Source organism: Kryptolebias marmoratus, linkage group LG4, assembly GCF_001649575.2.
Source record: "Kryptolebias marmoratus isolate JLee-2015 linkage group LG4, ASM164957v2, whole genome shotgun sequence".
In the NCBI taxonomy this organism is placed as follows: Eukaryota; Metazoa; Chordata; class Actinopteri; order Cyprinodontiformes; family Rivulidae; genus Kryptolebias; species Kryptolebias marmoratus.
This window is the reverse complement of record NC_051433.1, coordinates 3256048-3278370: the sequence shown is the minus strand read 5'-3', so window position 1 is coordinate 3278370 and position 22323 is coordinate 3256048. Positions and strand designations below refer to the sequence as shown.

The window sequence follows — 22323 nt, the reverse complement described above, 5'->3', positions numbered from 1 at the left end:
TTATATTTATATATATTTGTTTAGTTTTTTTAATCACAACATTAAAACCACCTTATTTCACAGCTACATCGTTTTATTCTGCGTTGGTGTTGACGTTGGACGCAAAACTTCAGATTTTCTTTACATTTTTTAATTAAAAATAATCTGTAATTTTACTGTAAACATTCACAGTGGTAGTTTTATTATCTGTGTGTTTCAAACACTCGTTAAAAACCACAAACCGTGTCCAGAAAATGGACCGAAACTTTAGATAACCAGACTAACATCCTCAGGGCGTTTTAATGATTTAACATCTGAGCTGTTAAAAACCAACAGAATCTCTTAATAAATCAAGATTTCCAGATAAATTATCACATTAAACTCATGTCAGCTGGCTTTGATTAAAAGGACAAAAAGGCAGTTTAGGTTTTCGAGGTATTTTAATACAAAACGCTGATGTAAAAAAAACAAAAACAAAATTATTTAAGTTAAAAACCAGTTTGTTACAGAGTTTTTCTACATACGAGTGAACACAAACAGCTCCCAGAGACCAAACCAAACCTTGTTTTTACAGGAAGACGTGTGAGGCGGCGTCCATCTTTACGTTTTTACAGCTTCTTTCAGCAGCTCAGCTCTGCGTTCCTCCTACCGGGCCTAAAGATCGAGGTCCGAGAAGTTCCTGATCCCACCGGGACCGCTGGACCTTCGGCCTGAAGCGGGTCTCAGAGGCAGAACCAGATCTTTCAAAGTGGAACTATGATTACGAGCAGATAATATCTTACCTGCTGCAGATAGTTGTTTGGCAGAAACATAATATTCCTGCTGGAACAGACCCTCAGACTGCACAGGAAGTGCTACAGCTAGCTGCTGCTGCTAGCAATTAATATAAAGTTTTCATAAAGCAGCATTTGGATGAACTGCCGTTGGGAGTCCATTTTGGCCACTTCCGTCAGAATTAGAAGCCATTTTTCCAAACTGACATCGTTCAGAGCGCGCTCTGCAGCCGACAGATCCATATTTATTATTTAACTGACGTGTGTGACAGTGACACAGGTTCCTCGGGGTCTGCGCGCTCGCCGAGGCCGAACCCCTGCAGGTTTTTATTCTGCCAACTCAGGTTTCTCAGACCCGACACGACATGAGCGCAGCATGGCCGCCGCGTGTTCCGCTGATGATGCAACAAATACTAAAAACTGGCACCTGAGCTGCAACCATCGGTCCATCAGTCGATCACTAACATTAATTATTCTGGTTATTCTTCAGTAAACTGAAACTTTCAGACAGAACACATCAATAGTCTTCTGATCATTTCTTTTTTCCTATTAACAAACAGAAATCTAACTATAACACATAAAATACAGATCTGACAGAAAATAAAAGCTTTTCTGATGGTTTGGTGGTTAAACTTCACCGTGCAGCCGCCTGAAGCACCTCGGAGCAGAACCTCGGAGCAGAACCTCGGCCACGTCTAACGGGATGTTCTCGTTTGTTCCTGAAAGAACCTGTAAGTGGGTTCAGAGTTCTGGACCGGAGCTCCTGATCTCTCAGGGGACAGTTCAGGTGAGGAATGTCTTCGGACCAGCTGACGTAGAGGAAACCGGCTCCCTACATCCCGTTAAAACCCCCTCCTGGCCGGGCCCCTCTGTACATGTGGCCCCCCGGGCCTGCAGGGCCGTGATACCCTCCCAGGAAGTCCGTGCCGGTCTGCTGGTAGCCCCAGACCAGAGGGGCGCCGGTGGGGGGTAACCCCCCCGGCCAGAGGTGCGTGGGCCCCATGAAGGTTCTTATTCCTCTCAGAGGATGGAGCGGCCCCAGCAAGGCGCCTGGGTGGAACGGCTGGCCGTGGAATGGAGCCACGTGGGGCGGGTGCAGCAGGCCGACACCCCGAGGCAGCTGGCTGAGGGGCAGCATGGGGGCGGGGCTCGGCTGCTCGCTCAGGGCGTGGCGTGGGTTCGGGTCCCCGTTCCGCTCGGGAACCACGGGGATCCTGGTTACCTTGGAGCCGGCGGCGGCGCTGCTGCTCTGCAGGGTTCCTGGCTGCTCCCGGTCCGACTGCGTGTCTCTGTGGAGACAGGAACAAGCAGAGGTTCAAACCCGGACCCGGACCCGCTCTGGTGCTTTTGTGTCGCCACCTTCGACTGATTTTAGAGATGTGGTTAGACCCGTTGAGGCGCTGCTTGCTTATATATTAAAAATAACCAGTCATGGAGAAGAGCGTTCATTAACTAGACTAACTAAACTAACTTGACTAACTAACTGTGACCCTGCTGAAGCTCAGACGCTCCAGAGGAAGGAGAGAAAACACGAAACACAAGCGAGATGTGAGGAGATTATTTCAGGCTGGTTCCTGAAGAGAGACAGACGCAGAAAAGGTTTTTTCTTTCAGGGTTCCTGCTGCATGATGGGACTTGTAGTTTTATTTCAGCGTAATAACATCTGAACTACAACACATTAAAAAAAAAGATCGGTGAATGTACAAATTTAGGAGGCAACTGAAAATCTTTTAAGACCTAAAGATCTCGTAAATCTGGACATATTCGGATGTTTTCAGACTCTGTATTTAAATCTTGGTTCTGGATCTGTTCGACCATCAGATTTCATGATGATGAGGCAGATCTGCACAGACGTTTGTAAACCAGCTACAGATTTTATTGTGTAGCGATCAGGAAGATCTGACTGACCTCAGTGCATCACGCTCAGCTGCTGGAGGACTCTTCGGTTCTCCTCGTTGACCCGGTTCTCCTTCACTCCCGTCACTGATGGGTTCTGTCACCGCAGCTGCAGTCGAAGTCCAGTTTCCTGTCTGTAATCCCTCTGCTCTGACTTGAGGACACCGTCTCTGGCCTCCAGGATCGTCTCCCTCTGGACTCCCTCGTCTCCCCCGCCCCTCGGTGGGGAGCTGCAGCCTCTCCTCCCACGGTCCTGGCTGCAGCACAGAGTGGACCGACCCCAGGGTGGCCACCTGGACCTGCTCTGCGGGTCCCTCGTGGACCAGAGGGGGGGTGGCGGTACCAGCGGGCTGGGGGAGCGGCCCGATGCTCGACTCCAGCTGAACCTCCAGCTGCTGCTGCTGCTGCTTCAGCTGCTGCAGCTGCTGCAGACGCTGCGCTCGCAGCTGCCGGATGGCCTGCTGCAGGAACTCCATGTCTCTGCTCGTCGTCGGAGACATGCTGTCCTTACTGAAGGAGTCCGGGACGATCTGGTCGGACGGGTGGGGGGCGGAGGAGGGGGGCTGTGGAAGGAGCTCCTGGGGTCGGCTGGAGGAGGAGATGGGATGGACGTTCTCGGGGAAGGTGGAGGGAGAGAGCTCCTGAGGGTTCGCCTGCCCGCTGAGACCTGAGGACAGACGAGACGAGGACAGCAGGACCCTTTAAACACACATTAATATCACTTTACAGGACCTGAGGGGGACGACTGATGGCAGGTTACATAAAACATCTAAAGTGAGCTGAAGACTGAAAACTAAGAGTTCTAAGTTGAGCATGAGCATTTATAAACAAAAAAGATCACATTGTGCCTCGTTGCAAAGAGTTATTTTAAACTGTTTTTATTGCGACATTAAAATGAAACTCGTAGATTTCAAACACAGCTTCAGTTTCCTGAAGGAAAACAGGACCGTGTGGAGTCTGCAGCCCTGACCTTTGGGAGCGAGGAGGTCCTCGACCAGTAGCTGCTTGTCCCTGACGTCGTGGCACCCGACGAGGCCGGTGAAGTTCTGCAGGAGTTCTTCCACGCCGGCCACCATGACGCCTCCACCGGAGAAGGCGGGAAACTTCTCAAAGTGGTGCTCTGAGGCACAAATTAAAGTAACAGAAGAGAACAACGTTAATCACAGAGGACTTGTGTTCAGGTGACCATGAACAGGGCTTTTCAGACCATAAAAACAATTAATTTCTAAAACATTGACATTCTGAAGGAGTACACAGTGAAATGTTTTAACTGCTAATTTAAGTCATTTTAGACACAGAAACAGAGCCAAGTGTGCAACATTTAACCCATCAGATAAGATATAAATTAATGCAGCTTTGGTTCTAACTGCCTGGTTCCCAACCCTGGTCCTTGAGGAACACCATCCTGCAGGACCAGGGTTGGGAACCACTGACCTCCAGCTGTTTCTGCACATCGTGCACCACCTGCGCCGCCGAGCGGTGCGTACCGGTGAGGTAGATGGTGTGTCTGAACTGAGTGTAGCGGGCCTGGAGCTCGATGAGGCAGTCCAGGTCCGGAGACTGGTGGTTTGTCATGTCGCAGTGATGATACGGGAGGAACTCCACGATCTGACGCTTCTGATAGGTGGACAGAACATCCAGCAGGTTTGCTGCATCTTTTCTGAACCTGACGACCAAACATGAAAACACTTAAAAAAATAAACTGCCCCAGCTTTCTTCTGCATGCCTAAATTAGGTTTATTATCAGTACGAATGAAGCAACCTGGGTTTTACTGAGTAAGAATTAAGATTTTTGGACATATCCTAACTGGAAGAATTAGCTGTTTTTGTCGTGTGCATACACTAAACAATCAATAATTCCAATTAAATAACTCGAAAAGTGACGTTGTTGCTTCAAGGCTTGCTTTCTGAGCAGAGTAAACTGGAACTTTTCATCACGATGATGCTTAAAAATGGAAACAAACGATATCTGGTGTCGTTCTGAGCCAACTGGCTGCCTAGAAAAAAATGCAACTAATCTGGAAATTTCTAATAATTAGCTGACTAAACAGGAATATTTAGTTCATTGGGATTTTGCAGAAGAAGGTAACTTTCTGTATTTATCTGCATGTTAACAGAACTGAAATAAAACAAAGGTCCAAATCTCTGCCACTAAAAAAGGTTGAATTTTACGTCATGAGAAACGTCTCTCTTGTGTTTGGAGCACATCTCGGACAGATTCAGCACCTGGCTTGTTCCTTCAGCTTCTTGTGGGTCTTGCAGTGAATCTTCCACCTCCAGACGCTCTCAGGAGAACTGTGCTGCTCCAGGAGCATCAGCAGAGCAGCGAGTCGATCTGCAGAGCGGCGACACATTCCACCGTTAAACACGGGTAACGAACTTCAGATGAGTTTGTTGCGACGTACCGTGTGAGATAGAGTCCGGACTGAGCAGCAGCTCGTCTGAGACGACGCAGCCTCCGGAGACAAACAGCTCGATGCAGCTGTTGTTCTTGATGTCGTCCAGGGAGTCGATGCCCACGAAAACCACGGAGGGGTGTCGCTTCAAAGACATGAGGCCCGGGATCTGACACGAACACAGAAAAACCATCTGAAACAGGCCTCCGCTCCATCCGCACGAGAAACAGAAACCAGAGGCTGGTTTTCCTCACTGCATGACCAGAAGCTGATTGTTTAAAAAGTGTCAAATATCAGCAGATTAATCAGACTGTCGCTAATTCAAAGAAAAGGTAACCTAAAGAAAACACAGTCATCAATAATGTGTTGTGTCTCAGGTGTTCAGAGCTTTAACGGTCGTCTGATCACTAATAAAAGCAAACAGGAAGCATAAATACCTTGTGTATGTGTCCAGCTGCATCTTTGTTCTTGATAATAACCAGGAGACCGTTTTCAGAGTTCTCATTATGCAGAAAGTCCACAGGACTCTGCTGGACGTTACCCAGTTTCAAAAGATGCTCCTGAAACAAAATCAGTTCAAAATTATGATTTTCACAGGATTTCTGGTGTGCTCATCACATTCTTTAGCATTTATCCTGATTCCTGATTCGCTGGTGTTAAAGCATCTGTTGTTGATCAGTGCTCGTCATGTTACCTTGACCTCTTCGTACACCGGGTCTCCTGGCACGGCGCAGTGGACGTAGAACTGCGGGGACTTTCTTTTGATGTCCTTGGCGATCTCTACCAGATTGTTTAGCACGTCCGGGTTCAGCTGGTTGATGACAGAGCTCAGGCGTTTGGGTGAAGGAACGGGTTCTGAACCGGTTTCCTGGGCGAAAGCAGCACTCAGGCTGGAGACGGGCTCGTAGGGCTGGGACGGGTCCGTCTGGGTGTCAGAACCGGTGCTGTAGCCCGGGACAGTCACGATGCAGTTTGCACCTGCAAGGCTGCCCTCACTTTCTTCATCAGTGGTACAGACTACAGTTCTGCTCACACCGTTATCCTGAGCCTCCGGGTTGTTCTGAGCGAGCGTTCTGCTGTTCTCCGAAGCGCCTTCAGGACTGTAGGTGGAACCAAACGCAGAGGGCGGGTCGGACACAGGCAGGTGAGGAGATGGGGGTGTCCAGTGTGCATCCTCTGACTGCCAGATGTCCCCTACTCTGGTAAACACAGAGGACTGGCTGACAGGCGGGTCCACGTCAGCAGCCGTCTGTTCCTTTCTTCCCGTTTCCGTGCTCGCTGCTCTGAAGCTGGCCACGAAGTCGCTGATCCTCTGAGCCAACGTCTCATCGACGTCGGTCCTGCTGGTGTCGGCCTGCCGCTTCGGCCAGCTCACGTCAATCTCCCCCAGCATGCAGCTGATGTCGTCCTTCAGCGAGCTTACGTAGTCCTGCACCGGAGGGCAGGGGTTGTAAAACGACACGTAGTGCGAAAACGGAGACAGCGACGCGTACGGGAGAGCGTGCTGGAGAGCGGCGGCCTCTGCGTTCGAAGAGGAGCGCAACAGCTGAGGGAAGATGCAGTTCCCGCTCTCCTCCTGCAGGAGGAGCTGGATATCAGAGGCAAAGTCTCCCAAATGTTTGTCCACGATGCTGTCAATGTCTCTGGGAGGACAAGTAGTGTTTGATGAGACGGAGGGGGGGAACGTAGCACCACCTTTCACTTCAGCTTCCTTTTCCTGTTCATTAGCTCCCTCTGCTAGCATCATCCCCTCCTCCCTCTTAACGTGCTTACACAAATCAGCCTCTTCTTCCGTTTGCTTCTGCTCCTCCTCGCTTGGCTGAATTTCCTCCTCCCCCTCCTCCGCTTCTCCCTCCGACTCCATCACTTGGTCGGTGGGTGGCGGTGACGGCGTGTTCCTCGGCTCCGGAGCGGGAGCGCCAAACCGATCCAGGCGTGCAGAAACAGATGGCTCTTCCTTCTTGATTTCATTCCCGGGAGGCTTCATTTCTTTTTCATCGGACACTCCTGCAGGAAACAAGGACAGACAGAATAAATTCACCAAACTGCTGTGACTTTATCTTGGTGACTGGAACAAAATCTTACTTTATAAAGTAAAAAACTTGCACAACAAGTGTCTTAGATAAAAGTTTTAGGTAAAAATAATAATAATAAGACAACTGCGATTCCAAAAAAGCTGGTCCGTTGTGTAAAATGTAAATAAAAACTGAATGCAAACTGACTTTTACAGCCACTTTTTTAAAGATGTTGCTGCCATCAAATTTAAAATTACCTTATTTTTATCTTAAAAATTAGACAATGTCTTTGTTTAAACATTCAATATGTTTCCATATGATTTGCAATGCGTTATATTCTGTTTTTATTCACATTTTGCACAGATCTGGGATTGGACTATGTCCTGTTAAGAACAAAACCAAGACTTGAGGAGAGATTACAGCCACAAAATAAAAAGAGTAAGTAGTAATAACGTTACCGTGAAGCTCCTTGGGGACTGTGGGGGGTAGCCACGGCTCGTTAGCACCACTGTGGTTCTTATTAAACGGGTTTGGCTGAGTGGGCTCCAGGGACCGGCACTGGGTGGGTATTAGAGGAGGGCTGGGTTCAGGTGACGGAGGCTCGGCAGGAGAATTGGGGGGGCTGGGGTCAGGGGATGGACACTGAGAAGGCGAGACAGGCGGGCTGGGGTCGGGGGACGGACACTGGGAAGGCGAGCCAGGCGGGCTGGGGTCAGGGGACGGACACTGAGATGGGGACGGAGGTGGGCTGGGGTCGGGGGATGGAAGCTGGGTGGTGGAGGGAGGCAGGCTGGGCTCAGGAGACGAGGTGGGGCTCCTCCTGGAGGGTCTGGTTGTGGTGATGCTTGTTGCCGTGGTGAAGTGCTGGAAACGGGGGTCCTGGGGGATGTTCCTGTTTCTCTGAGAATACCTCCCTGAACACAAACCTGCAGGAAAAAAGAAAAATATCAACTTTCATCCTGATTACACCTTCTGCTCCTTTAAAGTGTCATTTAAGAATCATCATTGCATTTTAACTCGACGTAATTTACACAAGAATGTCATAAACTGTACATTTTTTGGCACTGCCACAACAAAAGCAGCTGAGTGGTGAGGTATGGAGTTCAGTGAGGAGGGTTCTGACCTTTAATAACAATAAAAACGAAACAACAAACACCCTAACGTGGCACAAACAGAGGAGAGAAGCTCTTTAGGGGAAGGCTCAGAGGTCCATTACATCTCAAGGATAATGGACAGTAACATAAATAATAAAGCTACTCATTACTAACTAAAATAAAACATAGTTTTCCAGATATACTGGATGCAACTCTGAACTGCAGGTAGTCTGTGTTAGTAAACAAATATGGCCGAAAAGTTGAACGTTTATCCTATTTTCATTTACTTTGGTTGTTTCTGTAGATAAACAACGTGTTAGTTGGCATCCGGTCACACATTTTGCTTATTTCTTTGATTTAAAACCACTGATATGAGAAAAAAACAACAACAATCTGAGTATTTTGTTTACTGGTCTTTGTGATTTTGCAATGAGAACCTTTAAAATCAGAGAAATCAGAGAAGACGGATTAAGAGAAGAAACGGAGGAGGTGGTCTCAGGTTTCATCTGATCCAACCCCCCCCGACACAATCTGATCCCCAGACAGTTTCACACCTTCTTGCATTTGACCGAAACGTCTCTCATGTGGACGCCAACAAAGACACCAATGACCCTCAGGAGGGATGATGCAAACGGCTTCCTTCACCCCCCCGCTCTCAAACCATCTGTCTTCTCGGTCCAAAACATGAACATTTTGGTCCTTAAAAGAGCGTCCCTTATCCTGGAGGTGTAGAAGGAGGCGGAAGAAGCCATTTACTCCAAACAAGGAGGACGTCTCAGATTTCAGCTTTCAGAAACCTCCATGGAGCGTTAAGCCTGATACTCCGTCATTTTCACTCTAATCAGCACCTTCAGTCATGCAACCAAAGTGACCCATCTGTGAGCCAGACAAACAAAGACCTTAATGAGCCTCTGTGGTGAGGAGAGTGAGTTTAATCTGCAGGTGAATCCAGCTTCCTTAAAGGCTCCAGCATACTCCTTTGGTTTGCGGTCACGTGGTTCCAAGACCTTTTTTTTCCCTCACACCTCCCAGGACTCCCAGGAAGCTCCTCCCACCTCCTGCGGTGTTAAAACGGGCTTCTTCCCGCCGGCTTCTCAGCTCTCCTGTCCTCGTACAGATTTTTGGTTCCCTCACTGCGACCAGACGTGTTTCTTAAACCGACTGAGATGCCGTTTGGCGGTGCTCAACGATGAGCGAACGAAGGGAGCGTGTCCCGGCGCCGCCCGCTTGGCCGAGGCGCACTTCCTCCCGGCCACAAAGAGCCGCCTGTGTCTCCGCAGTCTTTTTAAGCTCGCAGGTTTATAAGTTTTGTTGGATCAGTCGTAAAGACGTCTGGATTTTCCAACAGCTTCGGCCACGACTCCATTAAAGCTTGCCGGCGTTTCCTCATAAACAACCTCTGACCAATCACACGACACCTGGCCGGCCCAGGGCCTTGAGTCGAGGAGCGGCGGAGGAAGCTGCTACGAGAACAAAATGACGCCATTTTCGTCACGCGACCAGGAGACAGAGTTCTTATTCATGGTGCTTCACAGGATAAACTGTATGACGGCTGATATTAAATGTTTTTACCTCTGAAAGGATTTGCTCACACAGATAAACTGACAAACAACATTACCCGTATTCCAGCTGAAAACATAAAGTGTACGTTTAGATGAACAGGTGGCTCATTAGGCAGACCAACCTGTTATGGGAATGAGGACCCACGGGATCTCCCACTCCTTCTCCTCGGCTTCATTAGCTGCTCCTTTCCTCCCCAGCCTTCCTCCTCTGCCGGGCGCTCCATGGTGATTCGTGTCCCCGCTGTGCGAACCGGGACTAAATCCCTCCAAACTACTGACGCTGCCCGCCGTCAGCTCCTGCAGACAAACACAGACGCAGAGATAAAAGCTTAGCGGCAGAGAAACCAAACACCCGAATGGCTCATTTCTGGAAGGACGTTTAGTCGAACAACAGCTCAGCTCCGTGCTGAACCGATTTAAAAAACTTTAAACTGAAGAAAGTTTTGTAAAATTCTGGGATAAATGGGTGAAATGTGGGAAACCTTTGAGGCCTGATTTTGTTGAAATTTTGCAACTTATTGACTTTTTAGTTGTACAATTTATTTAGTTTCTTCTTATTATCATACCTTTAATTAATCATATTTGTTTCTGGAATATAATCATGAATGCAGCTGTTTGTCTTTCCCTCCTCTCTGGGAAAATCTTTAATTTCAAATAAAAAAAGACTGGTCACGTGACTGAAAATAGGTCCTCGAACGAGCCGTTTGGGATGAACAAGTCCAACAACTTTGATGCATTAATACGTATTTTTGCTCAGATTTGTTGCTTAAAGTGTGCAGATAAAAGTGCTTTGTTTACATTGAGTGCATGCCCACGTTTCAGAACTGGAACATATCTGGAAAAGTAAAGTACCTTTAAATGACTCATAAGTCTGTGATAATGACTGCGTAATAAAACTTTATTTCTCAGTTTTAAACTTGGTTTGATGCTTCCTGATGTTACAGAAGTAAAATCACCAAATTACCAAACATGGGAATCTTTGCTGGTATCTGTAAACCCACCTATATAGCTTTTTATTTGTTTAAAAACAGGTCTCAAAAGGCGCGACCACATGCCAGATTTAGCAGATCTGAGCTGGCTTCCTGTTCGTTTTTTATACTGATTTTACTGAGATTTAGAGCTTTAAATGGTTTGGCTCCCAGTTATTTAACAGGACTTCTCAACATTTATAACCCAAAAAGACAGATTTTAGTGCCACCAAAGTCTAAATTAAAGTACAGAGGGGATCCGGAACAACCGAAGCCTTCATATAAAAACTTTTGTCTTTAACGTCTTAAATCCTGCCTGAAAACTCACATTTTAACATTTACTTTAAGCTCATTTTCATTCTGCTTTATTGACCTAGTTTGTTTTTAGGTCAGACTTTACTGGATTTATTTTATTAATAGGTTTGCTGGTTAGTTTTTACCCAGCTTGTGAAGCACTTCGGTCAGAAATGACATTTTTGGATGGTTTTTATTGTTCCTGGGTGAGTTTTTGAAAAGTGCTAATTTGTACAACTTTACAGTAAGACTTCCCTTACACGTGATTCACAGTTATCTTATAATTTATGCTGTAAACATTAAGGTATACCACCTGCCGCTTTAACGCCAAAGTTTCAAATAAAGATTTAACGCAATGTTAGCATTTTTAGCTGAATATCTGTCTGTGCACGGCGCTAACTTAGTGTTTAAGATCAAGGAGGCTCTCAGTCTCTCTTTCTGGTAGTTTGATCTGTTTCTACTCCGACTATGAGAAGCGCTGCTGCAGTTTGTAACACACCAACGTCCTCACACGGTTCTATATCACAAGCAGAACGAGAAAGTAAAGAAGGACGTTTATCTCCATGTCTGTGTTTCACTGTTTTAACGAACTCACAGGAGCTCTAACTGTGCCGGTGGATAATTTAATGTAACCAAAACCAAAAAAAGCCATAAACCTAAAACTGTAAGTCACCTCCAGCTCCTCCTGCTTCCTCAGGTCGATGTCACAGTTCGTGGGCAGCCCCAGCTTTGTAGCTAGCCGACCGAACGGACTGAACTCCTTCAGCCCTTCGTCTTGAGCCTCACAAAAGCTCTGATTGGCAGTCTTTATAAGGCCTGCAATGACGCAGAAAAAATATTCATCCTAAATGTGTTTTAGTGACGGTAAGCTGTCTGGGAGTGAGTCTCTGCATCCCGTCACCTTTCAGCTGCATGATGAATTTGTCCGTCAGTTCAGAGCCGTCGTCCCTCAGATCAACGTCCTTCAAGCCCAGCGAGCCGATCACAGATGTAAAAGAGAAAGGAGACGAGGGGACTTTGTTCCCTCCAGCTAGACGTTGAAACCAGAGGGGAAAACATGAAAGGGTCAAATCCTCGGCTCGTTTTACGCCACAGCCTGGACAGGTGGGATGTTTGTGTCTCACCTGGAATCCGGTCCGGTCGTCCGGTTTCCTGCGACGCTTTGAAGTATTTCAGCGCTCTCTCTGCGGTTTCCTGCTCCAGCTTTCTCTTCCTCTCCGGCGCCTTCATCCCCTCTCCTTCCTCCCTCCTCACCTCGATCTCTGCGTTCCTCTTGCAGGTCAAAATGAGGTCCAACAGCTGCTGCATCTGGAGACATGAACGCTGCGAGTTAAACAGCTAAAACGAGCAGAACAGAAGCTGAAGTGAGGAGAAGGAGTTGAAAGGAATAAAATTTAAAAGTAAAAGGTGAGCTATAGGTAGAAAAACGCTGAAAGCTGCAAAAATCTGGCTTAAAGCTAAAAACATCAAAGGGCCAGCTCAAAGATCAAAGAAAAAGGCTAAATAAAAGGAAAAGTAGCAAAAGGGTTTCTAAAATAAGCAGAACAGTAGCTAAATACAGCAAAAATGCTAGCACAAAATAGCTAAATGCTAGCTAAAAGTAAAACACACTACTTGACATTAAGCAACACAAAAACGGTACAGACTCAGTTTTACACATATTGAGTTAAATTCTGTGTGGTAGTAGCTGATAGTCATTACCATGATATGCTTACATCTCAAGCCGTCACTCATGAGGTTCGACCAAAACAGCTAAAACTGTCTCGTTTCGGCCACATTTATATTATAACATAAGACCAGGTGCTTCCACCTTCTCTCCTTGTTGAAGCCAGCAGCAATCGATTAACAGGAGCTGCCATGTTGTTTTTTTTGGAACCAGAGTCTGCTCATTAGTGACTTGAGGCTTTAAGCCCCGCCCTCACACAATCATGGAGTCACGTGAGCCCGAAGTAACTGATGACAGAGGCAGGAAACAATAAATGTCAACACCTGAAAGAAATGATCCTAGGTGTTTTTTGACAGGAATTCTTTTGATTTACTGAACGTTTTTGTTTTTAAATTGTATTATAGTTGGACCGATGGATAATTGGACCGATGGATAATTGGACCGATGGATAATTGGACCGATGGATGATTGGACTGGATCAGAACTGTGTTGTAGTTGGAGTAAATGTAGTAAATTAAACAGTATTAGATTAACTGGACCTGTCTTTATTACGTCTTTTGTCAACATAAACCAAACTGAGAGTTTGTGACACTCAGCAGCTCCTTCCTGTCACCATCACATCATTATGTCCGCTCTAACCTTTTGATTACTGCTCTGTCCGTCTCTGCTGTCCCCTGCTGCCTCCGCCTGTCCTCCACCGCTGATCCTGGGTGTCGTCTCCTGCAGCTGCTCAGGGCCGCAGTGCGCCTGCACCACCTGTTTGACCCGGGGCACTGGCAGCAGGTAGAGGGTGGGATTGGACAGGTAGGTCTGCAGGTAGCTGTCCATGCTCGCCCGATGGTGTTTGGGAGGACACAGCTTTCCCTCGTCGTCCAGTATGGAGTCGTACTCGGCCATGGGGTACGGTGGAACCTGTAGAGCGGGAACAGAAGGATTAGCTACAGAAATAAATAAATTAATAAAATGAGCGAGAGTCTTAGGTGTAGGTCGTACGCTGCCATCCTTCAAGCCGCTGAAGTATTCCTTTGTCTGGAGCTCCACGCCAGCCGAAAGGTTGGAAGGAGGGTTGGCTCGAGCTTTTATCAGAGCCTGGTGCAAAGCTGGGAGGAACTCTTTCAGCCGCGGCATCACCAAGGCATTGGACTTCAGCGACTCACGGGGAGGGAAGGCGAAACGCGACGCTACAGAGGAGAAAACGGCCACATCAGTGAAGAAACACGAGGATTCAGGAATAAACAGCGGGTCAAATAAGATGCAACTTATCCAGGCAGACACACAGTTTACTTTGTATACCAGGTTATAAAAAACTGCACTCTGTAACCCTCATTTATGGCTGTACGACACATGATTACTGTAAAACAGTGTGGGCAGTTTTTCTTACAGTTCTGTAGCATCATTTATAATCCCATACCTTCTATTACTTCTTGTTATTTAAATTAACATGTTTTTGGTTATATGTGCTGCTTTTACAACTGAAAAATAAAATCCGCTCACCTGACAGGTTTGTGCGTTTGCTTTCAGTCTCTAACAATCGTGTCACACACACCAGAGTCGACAACGTTTGCAGCCACACACCAACACATCAGGATTTCACTTACTGAATCTGGACATGTCTCTGGGCTCTGGGAAAACAAACAAGGCGTGCAGACACCTCGTCCTGGCGTCTCCTCTTTCTAAAAAAAAACAAAAAAACAAACAACAGTCTAACACAACCTGTAGTTATGCTTCTGCATCATGACAACAGACAGAAGGAACTGACTCGACTCCACTACTGCAGTCAAAACTGGTCATAATTTAATTATATTTAATAATGGAATAGTTTATATTCATCTGTTAAGCTTTTTGGCTGACTGGATAAGGGCACTGCGACTATTAGTGTTTAATAATTCTTATTTATTATAGGCGTCGTTTTTTAGACTTGATAATTCAGGGCTTTAGCCTCAGACATCGGTGTCAAAATGCAGCTCTAGTCCTCGAGAATCGTGGAAACTAAGACAAGAAAGACAAGTTCAAGACGCCCACAACGGTTCTGTGATTATTCTGAGAGGAACTTTGTCGCCCAAATCCTTCGAACATGTTCGATATTTAAGAGACGGAGTTTCTGAGACTCACAGAAGGAACCTGAGAACCAGAACAAAATGTTTCCCGGTCTGAGCTGACTGATCTGGTCATTTTAAAAGTGTAATGAAGTTAACGAGCCTCGTTGTTGGACTTTAGGTTTAATAAGTCTTACCTGACACCGTGGCCATCTGAACGCTGGACAGCAGGAAGAGAAATCCTCTCTCTGGAAGCGGACTCACTAGAACCTGCAGAACAACACAAGCTCGAGTTTGAGGGAAAATGTGCAAAAAAAACATCCAAACAGATCACCAAATCAAACGAACGACATTATCCCATTTAAATCTGTATAAAACAAAGCTTTATCTTTGACAGGAAGGACAGATGAGGTGAAATTAATCTAGTTTTTTATTTTGTTCACACTAATTCCCTTAAAGCTGAACTGAATAGTGTTCTGAAGCCAACATCAGTTGAAAGAAAAGTCATAAAATATTGTGTGTTTTTGGCTTTTTCCGTGACCCCACTGATGTGTGACGTCCTCAGAGCCGCGGAGGTTCAGCCGTTCATCGGTGAGTGGATGAATACCGGTACGATATAGCTCAGCTCGTTGGAATTAATTGTTCGAACCGGCTAGAAAATACAGCTGGAGTTTCATTTTTGGCTTCCTGAACGATAAAATCCTTCCTCAGATTTGGATCCATCGCTTCAAAGAGAAGCTCCGCTCCGACCTTCATTACTGCAGTGGACTGGGCACATTGTTCTGTCGGCCATGACGGTCCTGGTGATCATAAGAATCTGAACCTGAAGAGTTTTCATCTGATTCTGGAGATCCAGCTGTCGGTTCAGGTTCATCCTGGTTTGGTTGTAGATACATTCCTCCCACAAAGTCTTCCAGCATTTCTTCTTTTTTAAAAAAAGGCTTCTTCTTCCATTTCCACCAGGAAACAACTGGACAGGAGCTGCGTTCTTGGCCGGCCGGGGCGCAGCGCTTGTCATGAACTCTGCCCCACAAATCACCCACTTCAGAAAATATTAACATAAACGCTGAAAACAGTTTGTTTAACTTTTAGAACGGGTCCCTGGGATGTTGTGTGGATGTTTTTGACTATGAAATGTCAATTTTTTTAGATTTGATTTCAGTTTCAGCTTCTTGTTGATTTTTAATGACTTTTTAAAGCAAAACGAGTCATTTTGAGTTGGAGCCTCACCACTCTCTTTGTCTCCAGCTCCTGCAGCAGCGTCGTCACGTTGACCGTGGACCGATTTCTGCCAATCACCTCCAGGAGGCTGCAGTAATGACCGTCAGCCACAACTACCCACACAAAACACAGTTTTATTTCAGTTTCTGAATCACAACACAGATTATAGGGAACTTGAACCTTCGTCCTCACCTTCCTTGCTGCCGTTGTACAGGTCGTAGGACAACAAACCGGAGGGGATCAGTTTGGTCACGTGATTGAGTTTTATCAAATATCCGACATCCAGCTTCTCTGGTCTGAAGGAGACATTTTCAAATCGCAGAGTTTAACTTACAGAATTAAATTAACAGCTACCAAAAGGAGCGGAGTTATTGTCTCTAATGCAGTATGAAATACTCACAGCCTGTGAGGCAAAAAGGGGATGGAGTTGGATCGAAGAGAGATCTGGAAAAGAACCCGGTTATTTTTCACCAAATCTCCGCTCCACACCGTGAACTGAGGCCGCTCTGAAAAACAAAACAAACAAAGTGAGAACTGGCTTCTGAGCAGCTCATAAAACAAAACAACTGATGTTCTCAAAAGAGTCAGTTCTTTTTATTGGAAGGACAGAAAAAGATAAACTCGCTCACCGTTCCTCCCCTCAGACGGCTGACTGTTCAACCTGCCAACCAGACAGACCAAAACAGGTCAGACTGAGACCACGAACAAATTAATGAATGAATGAATGAATCGTACGATACTAGGGTGAGGATTTGGAACAAGAATCAAACAATCGGAGCTCGTAAGCGCCACACTCACAAAAAACCACATCAGAGAAACCAAAACGTATTTGTTTTTCTGCGTCAGGAGCAAAAAAAAAAGAACTCAAGACAGAAAATAATGAAGAATAAAAAGATTAAGGTGGCAACTCACTGTTGGAGACTAGTTTGAGAAGAAAATCCTTTAAAATTGGTGGAAGATTGTGAGAAAATATCTAAACTTTCAGCTGCAGTCTGGGTGAACTCTGAGTATTTGTTTTTTAAAAATCACAGCCTGATTTTAATCTGCTGGAGTACACTTTACAAATAAAGACAAGCAGATCTGGACCAGAGTTTTAATAATTATTGTTTATCATCAGTTTGGTTTTTCCATCAAAGCAGGAGTCGAACGGGTCGGACGGGTCAGAAACAGACACGATGACCGCGTGAAGAGGTGAACACGACGGGGCTGCACGCCTCGCCGACTCACAGGATGAAGCTGAGAACTCCAGAAAAGTCGAAGATACTCTGGAGACGTTTAGGAGACGCCCTGATGAGTCCTGCTTCCCAACTAGTCCCTGTCCTGTGACAAACCACCTTCACAGATTTATTTTTATCATCTGATCGAGGTTAAAAGTGGCATTCTTTGTATTCTGAACCTGGCAGCTACACTCACCACCTGTCAGGTCTTCTTCCTTTGAACAGAAATGTGCACGTCACAGGAAAACCAAACAAAAGTGCACTTTTTCTGCTCGATCATGTTTACCAAACCACGTCCAAACAGAGCACCTAAATATCAGATTAATCCAGTTAACACCTAATTTTCTCAGCTTATCTGGTCGAGTCAAACAGCTGAACGTGCTGCGTTCGTTCGGTGAGTTTTAAAGCGTTTTGGAACCACGTCTCCGTACCTGATGGGTGCAGCGGGTTTGCTGGGAAGCGGGGCGTCTTTTCCTTTAATCTGGAAGGAAACGACGGCGTACGGACACACCTGTCGAGGCCGCGGCCGCAACTCGGCAAATACGTACTCGTAGAAGTATTGCTGAGGAAGAAACCGAACAAAACGAGAGGAGTTCAGTCGTTTTTCTTTACGAAAGGAAGCAAAACATTAAACGAAGAAGCATTACAGACCAGTAAAAGCACAAAAGTATGAATATATTTAGTTAGAAGGAGAAATAATCGTATTAGCTCAGTCGTGCCTGTGTTTTAAGATCGGCATTTGAAGAAGCTCACCTGAGTGAATTCAAAAGCGGAGTAGCAGGTGAGCGAGGTGACCTTGCTGGCGTTCTTGGCGACGTGGCTGTCGAAGTGAGGCGTTGGATCTTGGACCATCTTCATGTTGTCGTAGATGCTCTTAACTTTTCCCTGAAACCAAAAATGCATTCCAGGAAACACAAGGAATAAGCGGGGAACATAAACATCTGCGTCAACCTCGTTTAATATTTTATAACAAAAGTCACAATAAAAAAACACAAAAGAATGTTATATTTCACCATATGTCACATGAAGCTTCTTATAAACCAGGAATGACGATGACTATCTGATTTACCTTCATCACCTTGAAGATAATGATCTCCCCTGTTGCTCCGGGGGTGAAGGGGTTCGTCCGGAGCAGATCCGAGTACTTCGACAGATACACGCCTGGAAACACCAGCACACCGTTACTGACATCCCGTTTAGTTCTCTCTACTCCTAACGCCTGTGTTTGTATCTAAATCTGTGCATTAAAAACTGCGACACGTTTTAAACAGTAAGATTTAGCAGCGAAAGTTAAATCTTCACCTCTCTGAGGTGCAATAAGCGGGTCAGTATCAGCGTTTATCGTTTAAAGCACGATGCCTCTCGTTTCAGGTTTCAGAATCACCAACGGTAAGCTACAGCTGAATATTAGACGATATTACCCACAGTGCATTGGTTGTAAACAGGAAGTTGTGACTCGCTCTGCCCTCGTTTCTGATTGGGTCGGATTTCAGGAATCGAACGCAGGCGCAGCGGGGTTGTGATAACAACCGTGGACGGATCAGCGGCACAGAGACGCTCGTTACTGTAAGTCAACATCGGCGTGGAGCGATGCATCTGGGTATTTGGCTCCTCCCGCCTTCAGGGGGGGAACGACGTCTCCGCTTCGTCTGGCAGTGAACAAAACTCCGAACGTCTGACATGCCGGCTAAGAAAACCACAGCTTTCCTTTGAAGTGCCTAAATATGATGAACCGTTAGGCAAATACTAATTATTTAATGAATCCCTGGGGGAATAACTCTCTCACAGTCATCATATTTTCATTTATTGTTATTTATTTTGTTTATTCAGTCGTGAGTGGAAGTAACAGTAAAATGAAAAATAAATATTATACAGCGGGAGCTCGCGTTCTTCGGGTTGTTTTAACCTGTAGCTGCTGGTGAACCTAATAATAACTGGTTTAAAATCACGGGGAGCTGGTGTCTGTCTCTAGCCGTCACTGTGAGAGGCGGGGGGACACCCTGGACAAGTCTCCAGTCCATCGCAGGGACACATGGAGACAAATGAGATAATCACTCACACCTAGGGACATTTTAGAGTCACTGATGAACCTAACCTGCGTGTTTCTGGTCTGTGGGAGGAAACTGGAGTATTTGGAGTAAAGCTCGTGAGCTCAGTGAGAACATGTAACTCCACCCAGAAAGGCTCCAGGCCGGGAAGCAAACCTGTGACCTTGTGGCTGTGAGGCGACAGCTCTAACCACTGTTCCTCTGCGATTTAAAATATATAATAATATATTAAAAGTACAGGTAAGCTCTGACTTCCACATAACGTTTTTGGTAGTTATCTGCTCATTCTGACCTTTCAGAGGGTCTCCCAGCAAAGTGATCCGGTTCGGACCCACAGTCAACCCCTTCTCACAGAGAACAGGCAGCTACAGGAGGAAAAACAAAACAAAAACATAAGTTGGACACGACGCTAATCGTCTTGTAGGCATTAACGAATATTTCAGATCCAGGAAACAGAAGACCAAAAAAAGCTGTTAATCTGACCTGGTTTGAAGTCGTCAACAAGAAACAATAACTCTCCTCCATCTCCTTATCTGTTCTTCCATCTGCCTTCATTTCCTTCCTCTTTTCCACAAACTGAAACACACGTGAAACATTTCATTAATCCGGCAGTTAAATCAATCGCTCCATCGAATGCTAACACTGTCCCAGAACGGACAGCTTTTCACAACTCCTAAATGTCCGATTCTTCCCCCTGAGGCCTAATTTAGATGACAGGCAAACAAACCAGCTTCACCTCTTTCTCCAGGAGCTCGCTGTGAACGAGCCGAGGGTTACTGTAGGCGAAGCAGCCGGCGGAGCTGGTGTCGATGTAGCTGGAGGTCAGGATGGTCTTCATGTCTTCGTACTCCCTGGACTCAGTGGAGACAAACTGGAACAGGGCTAAAAAATAAAGACAACAAGAGACAAACCGTCATCACTAATGTTTAAAATCAGCCATATTGCTGCTGTGCGGTCCATGAACCAAACCTGCTTATAGTTTAACGAGTCTGTTTTATTAAAACGGTGACAGAGGCAGTGGACTGAAGACTCCAAGGACAAACAGTGACATCATGCAGAAAAGATTTGTGGCATTTCCACTTGAGGTCACGTTGTCTGCTGCACAGTCGGGCTGTTAAACACATCTGAGTGCTCCTATCTTTGTGGATAAAACGTAAAAACTATTAAACCTTACACCGTATTGTGCCTCTGGGAGACAACTGAAGACGTGGAGTCTCGTCTCGGCATCCAGGTGGAGCAAGTGTTGAGAAAAAGCTTGAGAAATTGTGTCATTTATAACTTTTCTCTCTGATAAATTCACTTGTAAATACAGCCAAAACCAAAACACAATTATTGCCTTTGATTTACACGAGCAGGATGTTTTGTTTGACAAAATGAAGTCTAAATAAATGGAGCTTTGGTTAAACGGCGTCAGGATTTTAAATCAAATTGAACAGGTTGCGCTTTGAAAGCAACCACAATCAAAAGTCGTTTTTATTACTTTTAAAACTTATCAATAAGAGAGAAGTGTGAGTCAACCGGGGGAACTCTTGATGCTTTTTGTCTCAATGACGATTCCAGAAAATTAACAGCGCCCATGCAGCTCGTCTGGCACTGAAACCCTCAGGAGGCTCCAGAACCCGCTGCAGGTGTGGCGAGGGCTCAGCTGGGCCTCCAACACCTCAGAGAGGTTCACGTGCAACCACAAAACGACACGTTTACCTGCTAAAAACAAGCCCATAAACGATCAATTTACTCTACTGAGAACCCGGGATTTGTCTGCTTCAAAACACAGGAGGTTAGGAAGTTATATTAAAAGATATTAAAGCAAGTGAGATCGGCATTTTCATTGAGAAGAGTCACAAAATGTCAATTAAATGTATGAGAATTAGGATTGTGTGGGTTTTTTTAAAACACAGAATGAAGCTTTTCTGTTGTTTATTGTAGGAGCTGTCATCCCAGAGGACATGGGTTGGTTGGGGTCGAAATATACAAACTACAGGGGTGAAATGGTGCACAGGTTTGAGCTCAGAATAACATAAAACAGGCGCAGAAAGGGAGTATTTATAACTTGAGGTTTCATATCTTTAACAAATGAGGCAATCTGAAGGACATCTCAAAGCTACCATGAGACTATGTCAATGTGTAAGACTTAAAAAGAAGTAAAGCAAAAAATACAACCACGTATTTACTTGTTTTGGTGTCGTTTTGACCAAGTTTTCACGAAAATAAAAAATGTAAACATGGAGGAGGCGGTTACCTCACTTCGGCTAGCACAAGCTAACGTCAACATACAGCTGAAACACAGCTTTAGGTTAAAAATTAAACATGTCAAGGCTTTCTTTAACTAGAAATCAAACCATAGTAAGCTAGCACCTGAACATAAATGTAATATAATATTTTACAAGCTCGTAATAAACGTTAACTAGCAGAATGCTAGCTGTTAGCTTAAAATGATCTATGCTAGCTACTATTTGACAACATTGCAGCTTGAACAGGAATCTCCCACAACTAACTAATTACAGCTTTCACTGAATATGGACACAGCTTTACAGGTGGAATCAATAATAATAATTATAATAACAATAATGTGTGTAATGTCCGCCCTGTTGCTAAGCCAGCATGGAGCTGTCCGATAATGGATTTCTACGTGTCCGATAATTGAACTCCAGCACTGCTTCGACGAGTAACGCTCGTCTCGGGCTCAAAGCACAACAACAAAGGTGCAGTTCCGCTGAGCTTCCTCACCCTTTTTCTCTTTAGTTTTCCTCGGTATGTGGAACTTGTTGGGCTCCATCGGCATATGTCGCTGGTGGACCACTTGGGGTGCCGATTTCCTGCGCTCCATCCTCCCCGCAGCGGAGCTCAGCCTGCCCGCTGCAGGAGCTGGTTTTCGGACAGGCGTCACCCCGACCACCTCGTCCCTTCGCGAGCTAACGTTAGCTCCCAGGTCGGCGTCAGCAGACACCCTCCTCGGACGGCATGCCTCCCCGCGGGCGAAGCTGTCGTCCATCGTGGGGTTATCCGCCGAAGCGACGAGTCTCTCTCTCCCCCCCCCCCCTCCACCGAGCCTCCTCACTCCGATGCCGTTTCTCGGCTCGAGTCCCGCGATAACACCGCCCGCAGCGGAGGGAGGCGATCCCGCACCATGCCTCCTGCAGGCGCGGATCTTCTTCGCT

General features: G+C 45.9%; 1 protein-coding gene across 1 annotated transcript; it reads right to left on the bottom strand.

The window, feature by feature from the left end:
- Positions 1-400: 400 nt before the first annotated feature.
- Positions 401-22301, bottom strand: tasora (transcription activation suppressor a). The gene is made up of 28 exons (XM_017431505.3): positions 21893-22301; positions 19902-20047; positions 19649-19741; positions 19458-19530; positions 18187-18278; positions 17871-18002; positions 17549-17679; positions 16530-16561; positions 16301-16406; positions 16093-16196; positions 15910-16013; positions 14877-14949; positions 14242-14316; positions 13637-13824; positions 13283-13555; positions 12102-12285; positions 11879-12007; positions 11651-11793; positions 9838-10012; positions 7518-7985; positions 5739-7051; positions 5482-5604; positions 5054-5213; positions 4875-4983; positions 4136-4314; positions 3619-3768; positions 2661-3315; positions 401-2041 (listed from the first exon to the last, which is right to left on the bottom strand). Exons 1-28 carry the CDS (start codon positions 22155-22157, stop codon positions 1585-1587), a joined length of 6132 nt encoding a protein of 2043 aa, XP_017286994.1. The 5' UTR covers positions 22158-22301; the 3' UTR covers positions 401-1584.
- Between the last annotated feature and the right edge of the window lie 22 nt (positions 22302-22323).